The sequence below is a fragment of the Nilaparvata lugens genome, chromosome 8, assembly GCF_014356525.2.
Source record: "Nilaparvata lugens isolate BPH chromosome 8, ASM1435652v1, whole genome shotgun sequence".
In the NCBI taxonomy this organism is placed as follows: domain Eukaryota; kingdom Metazoa; phylum Arthropoda; class Insecta; order Hemiptera; family Delphacidae; genus Nilaparvata; species Nilaparvata lugens.
Genome location: NC_052511.1, coordinates 39,474,211 through 39,488,551, shown reverse-complemented (window position 1 = coordinate 39,488,551; position 14,341 = coordinate 39,474,211). Strand labels below are relative to the sequence as shown.

At 34.5% G+C, this 14,341-nt stretch overlaps 1 protein-coding gene and 1 long non-coding RNA gene across 9 annotated transcripts in view; both read left to right on the top strand.

Annotated features, from left to right (window-relative positions):
- LOC111044877 (protein roadkill) overlaps nucleotides 1-7,224 on the top strand; it is a 193,730-nt gene extending 186,506 nt beyond the window's left edge. For 2 of the 8 annotated variants that reach the window (XM_039434741.1, XM_039434739.1), the window contains 4 exons: nucleotides 342-469; nucleotides 3,748-3,925; nucleotides 5,130-5,451; nucleotides 6,913-7,221. In XM_039434741.1, coding sequence (XP_039290675.1) covers nucleotides 342-469; nucleotides 3,748-3,925; nucleotides 5,130-5,451; nucleotides 6,913-7,057 — 773 coding nt within the window. In that variant the 3' untranslated portion in view covers nucleotides 7,058-7,221. Of the gene's footprint in view, nucleotides 1-341; nucleotides 470-2,311; nucleotides 2,490-3,747; nucleotides 3,926-5,129; nucleotides 5,452-6,912 lie in introns of all 8 variants that reach the window. The other 6 variants (XM_039434742.1, XM_039434743.1, XM_039434737.1 and 3 more) reach the window with 5 other exon arrangements.
- A 1-nt stretch (nucleotide 7,225) lies between these two features.
- Nucleotides 7,226-12,542, top strand: LOC120352738. Its single transcript, XR_005572078.1, has 2 exons — nucleotides 7,226-7,307; nucleotides 8,780-12,542. It is a non-coding gene; the product is annotated as an uncharacterized LOC120352738 (long non-coding RNA).
- Nucleotides 12,543-14,341: the final 1,799 nt, after the last annotated feature.

The following is a 14,341-nucleotide window of genomic DNA, read 5'->3' as shown; positions in this document are numbered from 1 at the left end:
TTGAACTTCACATTATGAATATTATAATAGGCCGAATATTAATTTTATTAATTCCACTCTGAGGCAATATTTTATCATGTTGTGCTAAAGGTTGATACTTATCATCTTCTAGTAAAGAACTTCAAACGTATCTTTTCATCACGGCCTGTTGGCTATGATCAAAGTGTAAAGGATTTAAATTAGCCATTATACTATTATTGTATCCTTCTAATCTGTTGCATCGGATCCTGTAATCTTTACAAGAAGCTAGTAATCTATGCAACTCCTCCTTGAAGAAATTCATCAATGATTTCCCCGAGCCAATTTCACTATGATTTAGACGGTTTTATTTACATTTGCAGAAAGCCAAAGAGCCTACAGGTTTGTTCAAGGAAAGGATTGGGGATTCAAAAAGTTCATTAGAAGAGATTTCCTACTTGATGAAGCCAACGGATTATTACCAGACGATAAGCTTACCATCTTTTGCGAGGTAAGTACGAATGACATATGCATTTTACGCCCCTAGAACTACATTATTTAAAATTCAATGTTGTAATAATTTATAATAGATACGGTGGTTTTGAATCGAGGTAGAAATTCCAGAAAAATATCAATAATTTGGAAAAATTGCAAGGGTTATTCAAGAATTGTTCGTAGTATATTTATAGAATAACAACAACCGATTTGCAATATTTTTAGAAGTAAAATTACACATTCCGAATTATTTTCAAATTTTCAAAAGATTTTGCTTTTCTTGACCATCATTTTCATCCATTCTAAATTCTATTGTTGATGAGCCGTGTCCACACTGAACAAATGTTTCACATACATGTTCGGCAAACATGCTTGTTGAGGGGCTCAGGGACAAACATTTTAAAAAGTTTTGACAATCACCGTTTGTCAAACAAAAAATTACTGTTTTTCCAAACATTTTTAGTGTTTGCTGTAAAACATAAAAACCTGTTCTCCGCACTTACAATATTTTGTTTGGTGACGTGTCCACACTGGCCACGGGCAAACATTGTTTGTCAAACATGATAAAATTTGTCCAAACTGTTTCAACAAACATGTTTGTCGAACATTTGTTCAGTATGGACCCGGCTATAGGCTGTCATTTGAATTTTGAATCTTTTGTGAACATGAAGCAACTTGTAACTGCAAATTTGGAGTGATGTTTGATCGTCTGAATAATTGAAGCCTTCGATTTAATTTAAATTTATTTCCTCTACAAAATTCAACTATACAAAGTTTGTTATAATTATTGTCCTCAGTGTTATAGTAGAACACTTCAGCGAGGGACCACCATTTTAGCTAGTTCATCCGATAACACGGAAGTGACCTGGCTAAAAACTGTTGATCATAATATTTATAATTTAATATACTGTCGATATATTATTTGGGACCGAACCTGGGACTTCTAGGCTACTAAGCAATCGCTTCATCCGCTAGTTTACGGCCAATTTTCTATCATCTTAATCGTATATTCAAATTCAAATAATAATAATAATAATTCGTTTATTTCACTGCATTTTTACAATAATTGGTAATACAAATACATACATTAAACATAATGGTTGAACATTACAATTGGTAATACAAATACATTCCTTAAGCATAATGAATGAACATAGATAATAATATTAAGCATGTAACACAAAAAACCACAGTCATCCCTCTTTAGGCTAAACCTGTGATGAGGGATGTCTCGCTCTCTAGTTGAGTCAACTTAATTATAATACAATAACAATTTTGAGGTATCAAACAAAAAGTAAATTTTATACAATAATCAGTGTGCTTTTCACAAGATGGGATTATGAATCTTTAATAGTTTAAATAGTTTAATCACTGAAAATATCATTAATAGAAACAATATAAAACTTGTAGTACCCTTTTTATTTAAAACTTTTTAAAACTTTGAAACATTTCAACAACTAGTTTCGACCTACTTTGGCCGGCCATTTTCAAGTTAAAATGCAAAAATAAACAAGTTGATACTAGATAAGCATCTACTTTGACCATTTTCAAGTTGAAAAGCAAAATTAAACAAGTTGATACTAATGCTTATCCAGTACTTTTGCTTTTTACTTGAAAATGGCCGGCCAAAGTAGGTCGAAACTAGTCGCTGAAATGTTTTAAAGTTTTAAAATGTTTTAAATAAAAAGGGTACTACAAGTTTTATATTGTTTTTATTAATTTGAATAAAGTAGCCCATATAAGTGGAGTGATTTTAAGGCAATCATATTTAATACTGGATTCTTTCGTGAATAGGTCACTATAAATCCCATGTATATCCTACATCAATTTTGATAATTAATGTTATGTGTGTTTGTAGGTAAGCGTGGTGGCAGATAGTGTAAACATTTCGGGGCAATCGAATGCGGTGCAGTTCAAAGTGCCCGAATGTCGACTACCCGACGACCTGGGTCAGCTGTTCGAAGTGCAGAAATTCAGTGACGTCACGCTCAGTGTCAGCGGCCGAGAGTTCCAGGCACACAAAGCCATACTAGCCGGTCAGCATCATACTACTTTACATTCATTCAATACAATTACTAGTAGTTTCATTCAATGCAATTAGATTCATTCATAAAAGTTGAATATATTCAATCCCATTAGATGCTTACTTTAACAACTGTTCAGTGCTTGAATGCCAAGTCAAGTTCAGATGTATTTCAAGGCACTGGTCCCTTCTTCATCAAAATTATCAATATACCATCCCAGAGTACAGTAAGTACCTTGATTCTGAAAGTACGATAAAGTTGGGACTAAGAAACGCGACCGAACTCAACTTAGAGCTCCAACTTGGAGAACTGTACTGTTGTAAATAATGTGAAATACGATACATTCTAGTCAATAGTACTTTCTGTAACATTAATAATACTTCTACAAAAGAAAATAGTCTATTCCCATGAATAGCCCTTCCTTCAATCAATCATCTTTATTCAGACATACATATATTGTACATGAATGCGTCAATTATAAAATTTCTTAGCAATATAAAAAGTCAGTCAGAACATATATATATAAATTTACATTACTTATATAATGGTCATCATAGTTCGTTTTCAAGAAACCCATCCACCGAGTAATACGCTTTTTCAATTAAGAATTTATAAAGGTCAGCCTTTTCTCAATTCACTGTTAGTGGATGATAGTTTTAAAATGCGTGTTAAATTTGCACCCCGCATAGCTAGGACTCCTCTCAAAAAGCCTTCTCCTATGAGGCTGAGTTGCAAAGTTTTCTCTCTCTGTAGTATTCTAATAATAATAATAATAATAAATTTTATTGCCAAAAACAATGCATACAAAATAATACTTAATCATCTAGAGCATAAACTAATAATTATAAAACTAATACAATTATGAATATTATATACATTTAATTGTCTTGACAATAAATACTCTCATGCAAGGGAAGCTTCCCTGTACGCATGGAGGAGTTGCTGCAGACCCTAGAAACTCTCTTATAGTAAAAAAAAATCATTCTATCTATTGAATTCCTTACATAATGTATCCAGTAATTATAACTAGGAAATGAAAAACAAGGCATTGATAAATAAAAAGGGTACTACAAGTTTTATATTGTTTTTATTAATTTGAATAAAGTAGCCCATATAAGTGAAGTGATTTTAAGGCAATCATATTTAAAAGTGAACAGAGGTGCTGCTCTCAAAAAGTACAAAACTGTTTTTTTTTTTTGTGAATAGGTCACTATAAATCCCATGTATATATTGAATCAATCTTGATAATTAATTTTATGTGTGTTTGTAGGTAAGCGTGGTGGCAGACAGTGTGAACATTTCGGGGCAATCGAATGCCGTGCAGTTCAAAGTGCCCGAATGTCGACTACCCGACGACCTGGGTCAGCTGTTCGAAGTGCAGAAGTTCAGTGACGTCACGCTCAGTGTCAGCGGCCGAGAGTTCCAGGCACACAAAGCCATACTAGCCGGTCAGCATCATACTACTCTACATTCATTCAATACAATTACCAGTAGTTTCATTCAATGCAATAATTGGACTCATTCATAAAAGTTGGATATATTCAATCCTATTAGATGCTTACTTTAACAACTGTACAGTGCTTGAATGTCAAGTCAAGTTCAGAGGTATTTCAAGGCACTGGTCCCTTCTTCATCAAAATTATCAATATACCATCCCAGAGTATAGTAAGTACCTTGATTCTGAAAGTACGATGAAGTTGGGACTAAGAAACGCGTCCGAGCTTAATTTAGAACTCCGAACTTTAAGTGTACTGTTGAGAACTGTACTGTTGTAAATAATGTGAAATACGATACATTCTAGTCAATAGTACTTTCTGTTACATTAATAATACTTCTACAAAAGAAAATAGTCTATTCCCATGAATAGCCCTTCCTTCAATCAATCACTCAATCATCTTTATTCAGGCATACCTACATAAATTGTACATGAATGCGTCAATTATAAAATTTCTTAGCAATATAAAAAGTCAGTCAGAACAAATATATATATATAAATTTACATTACTTATATAATGGTCATCATGGTTGGTTTTCAAGAAACTCATCCACCGAGTAATACGCTTTTTCAATTAAGAATCTATAAAGGTCTGCCTTGAATTTTCTCAATTCACTGTTAGTGGATGATAGTTTTAAAAAGCGTGGAAGTCTATTACAAAATTTGCACCCCACATAGCTAGGATTCCTCTCAAATAGTTTTCTATGAGGCTGAGTTGCAAAGTTTTCTCTCCCTCTAGTATTATTCGAATGTATATCGGCTTCAAGTCTGAAATTCGTTCTATTTTGGACAGAATGCACAATCAGCCTGAAAATGTAAATTCAATGTCAGTGCTCATACCTACATGAGTTTCAAATTGTATAAATAAGAAATCTTACCACTTTTCAACAAATTTGAACGGTTTCTAGTTTCTATTCTATTCTATTTCACTTCAAATCTTAACCTCACTCTATTGTTCATATAGGAAACTCAAGTCTCACGTCACTTGGCGACCAGCATGTCGAGTCGCCAAGAGACGTGCAACTTGAGCTCCTATACGTTCAAAAAGTGAGGTTAGGATTTGAAGTGAAATAGTGTGAATATATGAACGAGAACACGTTGTCATTATCTATGTGTTGTATGAGAGTGTTGTTAACGTGTTTGTTGTGTGTTTGCAGCGCGCTCGCCAGTGTTCGCGGCGATGTTCGAGCACGAGATGGAGGAGCGCAAACAGAACCGAGTGGCGATCAGCGATGTGGAGTGCGAGGTGCTGCGAGAGATGCTGCGGTTCATCTACACGGGCCGCGCGGCCAACCTCGACAAAATGGCCGACGACCTGCTGGCGGCAGCCGACAAGTACGCCCTTGACCGGCTCAAGGTCATGTGCGAGGAGGCACTGTGCACGTCGCTGGCTATCGACAATGCCGCCGACATACTCATACTCGCCGACCTGCACAGCGCTGATCAGCTCAAGGCGCAGGCTATCGACTTTATCAACACGTCAGTATTACAGTGTTTTCAATATAAGATTAACATTCAGATTATCCAATATAACAGAATTGACTGTGAGAGTTCCTCCATGTCTGACTTAAGTGCAAGATGCACAATTCTTCTTTGAACAGATTCAATTTCCTTAGATGTACATAATCTATAAACGGTGTATTATTCGTAATAATGAAGAATAGTTTATCCAAGAACAGATTATCCAATAAAAATATTCTTCTACACCGTTTATAGATAGATTATGTACATCTAAGGAAATTGAATCTGTTCAAAGAAGCATCTTGCACTTATGTCAGACATGGAGGAACCCCTCACCGTCAATTCTACGAGTCCGTAACATTTGAATTTCTGAAATGGAGAAGAGCCAAATTTGATGTGATGTTCTTATATAATTGTCTTCATGGGCAAGTGAAAGCTGGTGATCGAGGAGTTGGAGTCGTTGTTCCTCCACGAATTTTGAGGCACTACCATCAATTTCACGCTGTACCTTCCCTTTGGAGAGATGTATTGAATTGACAATGAATTGTCTAATCAAATTGACTTCTTTGAAGCACCCAAAACTTTCAAAATTCGATCAATGTAAAAACATACTCAAGTGAAATGAGTTCCAAATTATTTTTCGACAGCTGCAATATACCAAAGCCATGTGCCGTTCTATTACACAAAAATGCCTAAGCATACTACTTACTATTTATTTGGCACCATGTGGTGGAACGGGTTGGCTGCAATGGGAGATGTGGAGGCCAACTATTATTATTATTATGAAGCACGACTCATGCCTAGCAACTAAGTACTGGATTTATAGTAAACAAGAATTCACACTACATACAATCATGCTTTTGACTAAGAAACATTCAAAATAAATTGATGATTATTGAAAAGCTGTTACAGAAATAACAGTTTAAACTAGTTGATATTCTAATTTTTTATTAGTTCTATGGATTTGTATTCTATAGTTTTGCTTATTGATGGTGTTTCTCAGGTTTTAATAATCTCTATGATGAGAATGTGGTACCGTTTGCTAAATTTTAACTTGGTATTGGTATTATGATTTTTGATAGCTCGTCTTTTTTTATTGTTTATATAAAATATGAATAAATTTTCATTTTTTTGAAAATGTTTCTTATTACTTTAGTATGAAATATGAATAAGCATTTACAGAGTAATCATGAATATGAACAACGATTTTTCTTACAAATTGTAAGATAGATTCTTTTATTGCATTCAACTGTGTATCAACTCCTCTTCATCTCAGGGTTTAAATGTACATCTTTCTTTGTACTTATGTCTAAGGCCAACTTCCTAAGACACTTATTAAATCTAATGAACCATTAAATCAATAGGTTTAATGGTCCATTAGATTTAATAAGTGTCCTAGAAACCGGGCCTGGATCTAAAGGAAATAAACTGGTTCTGATTTGAGTTTAAATTTATCATAGATTTTTTGTTTTGTTTTAGGCACGCGACCGAAGTGATGGACACGCAGGGCTGGAAGTCGATGATCACGTCGCATCCGCACCTAATAGCAGAGGCGTTTCGCGCGCTAGCCACCCAACAGATACCACCCATCGGACCGCCCCGCAAGCGCGTCAAACAGAGCTGAAAGCAGTCCTAAAGCCGCAGCCGCAGTCCTAAAGCCGCAGCCGCAGTGCGCGTTTCCAAAACTGTCCGCAAGGGCGCGTGACCCGACCGTCACCGCGTCTCTCTCACTCTCTCTCTCTCCTCAATCGTACCAAAATCAATCAAAAAGAGCGAGTGCGCGAGACAGTACACAACGCTGCCGACATACTCATACTCGCCGACCTGCACAGCGCCGATCAGCTCAAGGCGCAGGCTATCGACTTTATCAACACGTCAGTATTACAGTATTATCAATATAAGACTAACATTCAGATTATCCAATATAACAGAATTGACTGTGAGAGTTCCTCCATGTCTGACATAAGTGCAAGATGCACAATTCTTCTTTGAACAGATTCAATTTCCTTAGATGTACATAATCTATAAACGGTGTATTATTCGTAATAATGAAGAATAGTTTATCCAAGAACAGATTATCCAATAAAAATATTCTTCAACACCGTTTATTTATAGATTATGTAAATCTAAGGCAATTGAATCTGTTCAAAGAAGCATCTTGCACTTACATATGTCAGACATGGAGGAACTCTCACAGTCAATTCTACGAGTCTGTAACATTTGAATTTCTGAAATGGAGAAGAACCAAATTTGAAGTCATGTTCTTGTATAAATTGTCTTCATGGGCAAGTGGAAGCTGGTGATCGAGGAGTTGGAGTCGTTGTTGCTCCACGAAATTTGAGGCACTACCATCAATTTCACGCTGTACCTTCCCTTTGGAGAGATGTATTGAAGTTGGCAATAAATTGTCTAATCAAATTGATTTCTTTGAAGCACCCAAAACTTTCAAAATTCGATCAATGTAAAAACATACTCAAGTGAAATGAGTTCCAAATTATCAGCTGCAATATAATAGGCCATGTGCCGTTCTATTACACAAAAATGCCTAAGCATACTACTTACTATTTATTTGGCACCATGTGGTGGAACGGGTTGGCTGCAATGGGAGATGTGAGGCCAACTATTATTATTATTATGAAGCACGACTCATGCCTAGCAACTAAGTACTGGATTTATAGTAAACAAGAATTCACACTACATACAATAATTATGCTTTTGACTAAGAAACATTCAAAATAAATTGATGATTATTGAAAAGCTGTTACAGAAATAACAGTTTAAACTAGTTGATATTCTAATTTTTTATTAGTTCTATAGATTTGTATTCTATAGTTTTGCTTATTGATGGTGTTTCTCAGGTTTTAATAATCTCTTTGATGAGAATGTGGTACCGTTTGCTAAATTCTAGCTTGGTATTGGTATTATGATTTTTGATAGCTCGTCTTTTTTTATTGTTTATATAAAATATGAATAAATTTTCATTTTTTTGAAAATGTTTCTTATTGCTTTAGTATGAAATATGAATAAGCATTTACAAAGTAATCATGAATATGAACAATGATTTTTCTTAAAAATTGTAAGATAGATTCTTTTATTGCATTCAACTGTGTATCTCCTCAATTTAAACTCCTCTTCAACTCAGGGTTTAAATGTACATCTTTCTTTGTACTTATGTCTAAGGCCCGATTTCTAGGACACTTATTAAATCTAATGAACCATTAAATCAGTAGGTTTAATGGTTCATTAGATTTAATAAGTGTCCTAGAAACCGGGCCTGCATCTGAAGGAAATAAACTGGTTCTGATTTGAGTTTAAATTTATCATAGATTTGTGGTTTGTGTTTTAGGCACGCGACCGAAGTGATGGACACGCAGGGCTGGAAGTCGATGATCACGTCGCATCCGCACCTAATAGCAGAGGCGTTTCGCGCGCTAGCCACCCAACAGATACCACCCATCGGACCGCCCCGCAAGCGCGTCAAACAGAGCTGAAAGCAGTCCTAAAGCCGCAGCCGCAGTCCTAAAGCCGCAGCCGCAGTGCGCGTTTCCAAAACTGTCCGCAAGGGCGCGTGACCCGACCGTCACCGCCTCTCTCTCACTCTCTCTCTCTCTCCTCAATCGTACCAAAATCAATCAAAAAGAGCGAGTGCGCGAGACAGTACACAAACTGAATCTTCTCCTCATCTACTACTATAGTTAATATATACAACCCCACATCTGTGTTTAATTATGTTCCGTAACACCATGAAGCGATAAACAACAAAAACAATCAATCACTAGATACCTAAAATACTTGGAAAACAACAACTGAAAATTGTCCTATTTTTATAAAATGTACATTACGGTTTATTAAGATATTGTATTTGCATATATTTATTGATGGACCAATATAAATGTGTAACTGATATTCGAAGGGTGTGTGCGTGCGTGCGTGCGTGTGTTATGTGTGTATGTGCTGGTCTACTATTAAAGAAGCTGTTTCACTTTGAGAGTGTGTTGAGTTGAGTCGCGTTGCATTTCGGGTTGCGCTTATCATTGAAACAATTTATGTTAGAAACGAATTACGAAAATTACTTAAAAGCGAGTATTTATTATTTGTATTATCTTCTTCTCTTCCAAAAAATCTCTTGATATTTTTTTGTGATCTCAGTAGTTTTTTACACAAGATGTTCATCAATGATGTGTTATTGCAGAAGAGAGAATCGTTTTCAATATTTTCGTGCCCACTCTATCTAATTTGTTTTGTGTTTGTATAAAACTTGGGAATCCCATGATATGAAAATTATATTGCATTAATCATTGAAAACAGTTATAATTTCTCCTCGATTCGAGGTGTAGTATGAATATTTTTTTGTTATCATTGGAACTTACATCGTAGACATCAGCGTTATTTCATTAAAATTATACATGTGAAGTTCATATTTACGTTTCTTTGAGTGAAAAATTAATTTAATCCCGTTTTTATACAGAATCACTACTTGAACAGAATTTTGGAAAATTTATTAAATACGGCTACTGGTCGCCAACTCCATTAATTCTTTCCAACTACTGATTACATCTTTGTGATATCATAGAATAAATTATTCCATTTAGGATGTTATACTTCAAAAATGTTTGCTTTTCATCTGCCACACAAGTAATCATGTTAGAAGTTTGTTCAATTTCTCTTCCATTGGATTCCAAAGTTCAAGTTGATTTTAATCCTACTGTATAAGCATAACCTATAAGATAATGTATCTCGTTCTAATAATTTTCCAAATTCAATCGCGATGTTGCATGCTTGATATTTCGATCATACTTAGATCTCTGCAATCAGAACATTATGTTTTCAGTTCCTTTTTGTGTTGGCTTCATAGCTAGTTCGATTTCTAAACGGGCTTTTTTATTCTTCTTTGCCATATCACTGTGATAATTTTTCGAGTTCCATTTAGTTAATAAATTTGCTTTTATTAACTCCATTTCAACTAACACAGGCGTTTGTGTCTTATGATCGATTATATAATATATATTATATGCATGCTGATATTATGTGGATCGGTCTTCCGTATGTTTATTATAAAGGTATGAAATCTTTAGTTTGATGGTAATTTGTTCTGTCGAGAAACTTATTTTTATTGCGCTTTGATATTAATCATTGATTTTTTCGCGTACGCTCTTAGAAAACATTTAAGATGATCTCAATCGAAAACAGTAGTAATAAAACCTAACTAATTATAATAAAATCAAACCGACCCTTGAACAGATTGAGGTGTATTGGAGAAATGATATTATTGTTAAGAGTGACTGTCAATGATATTATAATCTAGCTATTCGGTGGATTAAGAGTCAAACAATAGTAATGTTGTATGTAAAAATGATAATTGTTGAAATTATGATTGGAAGGGAAGACGGTGTATTGTATTGTGATATAATCTGTTTGGTCGAATCGGAAGGTATTATTATGATAACTACTGTCTTTTAACTGTTACTCAATTTTAACGAGCGAATTGAACTGTATATTAGTCTGCATGCTGTTATCTATTGAACTATTAACAATAATTAATGTAAGCTAAATTAACCGAGACGGAGAAAGTCGATCGATGTGTTCATATATAAAACAATTTGGCTGTCGTAAATTATTGTCGTTCTTGGCGCTTATCTCTTTCTATCTATTTATCTATCTGTCCCTTTTCTCCACACTTCCTAATCATCAGTCTTCAAAGGTGGTAGGAGGTTGATTGCTCATCAATGTTCACGGCCACCTTGATCTAACAAACTTACTTCTTTCCACATCCTCCCCTTCCTTCAGCATTCCCCCCCACTCTGGGAGCCTAAATAAATTATAGTAGTTGCAAACTGAAAATAATTATAATAGTGTTGTGTTAAGTCAAGTACAAGAAAATACAATTGTTACCTCAAACCTAGATTAATATTGCTTACTACTCGATATTGTTGGTTTAATTTCTACTACATTTTAATATTTGATAAATTGTTTAAGCTTAGTATTGATTGATTTTCTAAATGAGTTATTATTATAGTTATTTTTACGATTGTGTTATTGCAAATGATTTTATAGTTGTAAAGGTATCGTATCTACTACAGTTTTCCCATATTAATGTTTGGTTAAATTTCAAGTGTAATGTTTGAAAATTCCAGTTTTCACTAAAAAATTGATAAATTATCAAAAAATGGAAACCCTCTTTAAATTTGTTAATATTTAATTAAAGTAAAGATCATCGATTAAAAATATTTAATATATTTGCATTTAATTATTTTTGTGGTTGTTATTGCTTTAGAAATTTTGCACTTTATGTTGTAACTGGAAATTGTTCTGCGAACTAGACGTTGATAGTGCTCCTCTAGTGATTCTTTGGGAACAAGTGTTATCTTGTATGCTTGTGGAACGACCTAACAACAACTATAAAACTCTTGTGAGTGGAGATTATGATGTTGATGAATGTGATGACGTCACTGAGGGGCATTTTAAGTAGAAGAGAACTGTTTCTATAGCGCTGTAATCATACTCGTCACCATCCCCCACCTAGCTGACTGGCAGTTTTGTTGCTGGAGAACAAAATGTCAGATGTCTTTCTATGAATAACTCTATATTATAATAAATATCGTGAATAGTTCTCCCAATAGATCGTGATCTATCATTGTAGAATAAGTATAATTGACTTTGTTATGAATAATATTGTATGTAAATGGTCCCAGCAATCTTGTCATTATGTTAAATCGATAAAGTCGTAAAAACAATAATCATGATTGTTTAATTGTAAATAACGTTTTAATAATGTCGGGATTTATATACTATTATTATGTATTTTTAAGTCTTTTTTTAATTATTAGTTACATTACAACTGTGATGCTATTGAAACGATGTCTCGACTGTAGCCACTGTTTTTGTTCAATAGATATTTTGCTTTATGCCATTTTAATTCACGAGTTTGTAGCTAACTAGAAAATAACATTGTGACCAATAGTAAACCGATGGTTTTAGTTTGATTTTTCCGTTGGTGAAATATTGTTCATAGCTGGCAAGTTGTCGAATATATCTTATAAATGATGCAGTCGAGCTCTTAGCACTTAGTGTTTTATTATTCCATTAAGAAATTTAATAAAAGTAATAATATCAAAACATATTGAATTTTTCTCAGCAACAACATGTTAATAATATTTTTAAAACTTGAAAAAAATAAAAAAAATGGGGAAAGAAAAATAAAGAAATTGAAGATATATTATGTAGGAACAGTGGTCGGCGGATCCTCAAATGATATCAGTACAAAGGTGCCGATTTATTACATTAGAAGAAGAAGGAGTATTAAGATTCTCACTGATAGAGTCAAGAAAAAGAAGAATTCCGGGAAATAAACAAAGATTAATTCAATGCAAGTATACTGACCGAAGCAGACTTTCTGTCATTTCCCAGCCCATACAGTACAGCCACCTCTCAATCCTTCGTTTGTATACAGTAACACTGCATTCCTGCATATTCCTTATCTCAAAAGGTAAGTTCCTGTGTACCATTTGGGCTAGGTAGAAAGGTGTTCTCAACTCAAGCCCGTGGACCATTTGGGGCGTCGCAAAGCCATAGTTTACTCTGTATCTTTTTGGATAAGTATGAATTATTTCTGGTAAAATGGTATTTTAATTATTGTTTCTGAGATAAATTAATAAAGATTTTATGTGGAGTTGTCTTATGTTCAGCACCGGAAATTCAGTGAATAAATGAATGGTTGGATAGCGGTACTCTTTCTTAAGGATAGTTTTGATTATTTGCCGCTGCGACACCGCAAGTGGCTCCAAAAGGGTAGCAGGCAGTCCCCCCCAAATAAGAATGCCATATTGAATGATGGACTGAACATAAGCAAAGTACACCGACTTGCAATGATTTTTACTTAAAACTTGGCTTAGCTGAGAGAAAGCATATAGTAGCCTTCTAAGTCGCTTTTTGACAAGTTGTACATGGGGACCCCAGCTGAGGGCGCGATCAAATGTTATGCCCAGATACTTGTAACCTTAACCTGGTCTGGTAACCTTATCTATACAGGCTGTCAATCCTGATTCATTCAAAATGTCAATGTATTTTTCTTCTAGCGAGCCTGGAGTATTGTTCAGGGTGTCACTGTTTATGTCCCCGACTAGGATTTGCACTCCTCTACTGCTTTCTGTTTCTTTAAAATGGTTATCTAGCGCGTTCATGAATAGAGGTGGGGCTTAACTTAAAACTTTGCGTAAAGATTCACAACCAAGATTCTTACCGAGTATTTTGATAGGCTTATTTTTATCATTTTTGAAATCTTTATACTAATAATTGAAAAAAAATATTCTGCTGCACTTTAGTATATGGGCCGCGGAATCTAGCATTGAGACCTACATAGATCGATAGAGGAGATCAAGTCGAGATCAACCATGTATAGGTAACATTGTTGTCGATTTCTAAGGATTAGCTGAAAAAACATGGTGGAAAGTTTAAAATGTTTATATCAATTTTTATTTTTAATAATTTTTTTATGGCTACAATATGTTTAAAACTAGTGCAATCTTATGTAAAATTTGACGAGGAATCCAATGAAACTAATATTAGGTTCGTAACTTCAGTAGTTTTTCAGATATTGCAAAAAATGTGCGAAAAAGTGCAAATTTTTTGTTTAAAAGGGTCTGGGAAAAGCTCAAGTTGGGAAAAGCTTGGGTTAGGAAAAGCTCAGATTAGAAAAAGTTTAGGTTATGAAAAGCTTAAGTAAGAGAAGGCTGGGTCTGGACTTAGGTTAGGTAAAGCTTAGATTAGTAAAAGCTTAGGTTCGGGGAAGCTACATTTGAGAAAAGCTTAGGTTAGGGGAAGCTTAGGTTGGGAGAAGCTTAGATTAGGAAAAATCTAAGGTTAGGAAAAAAGGTAAGATTGGGATAAGCTTAGGTTAGGGAAAGCTTGG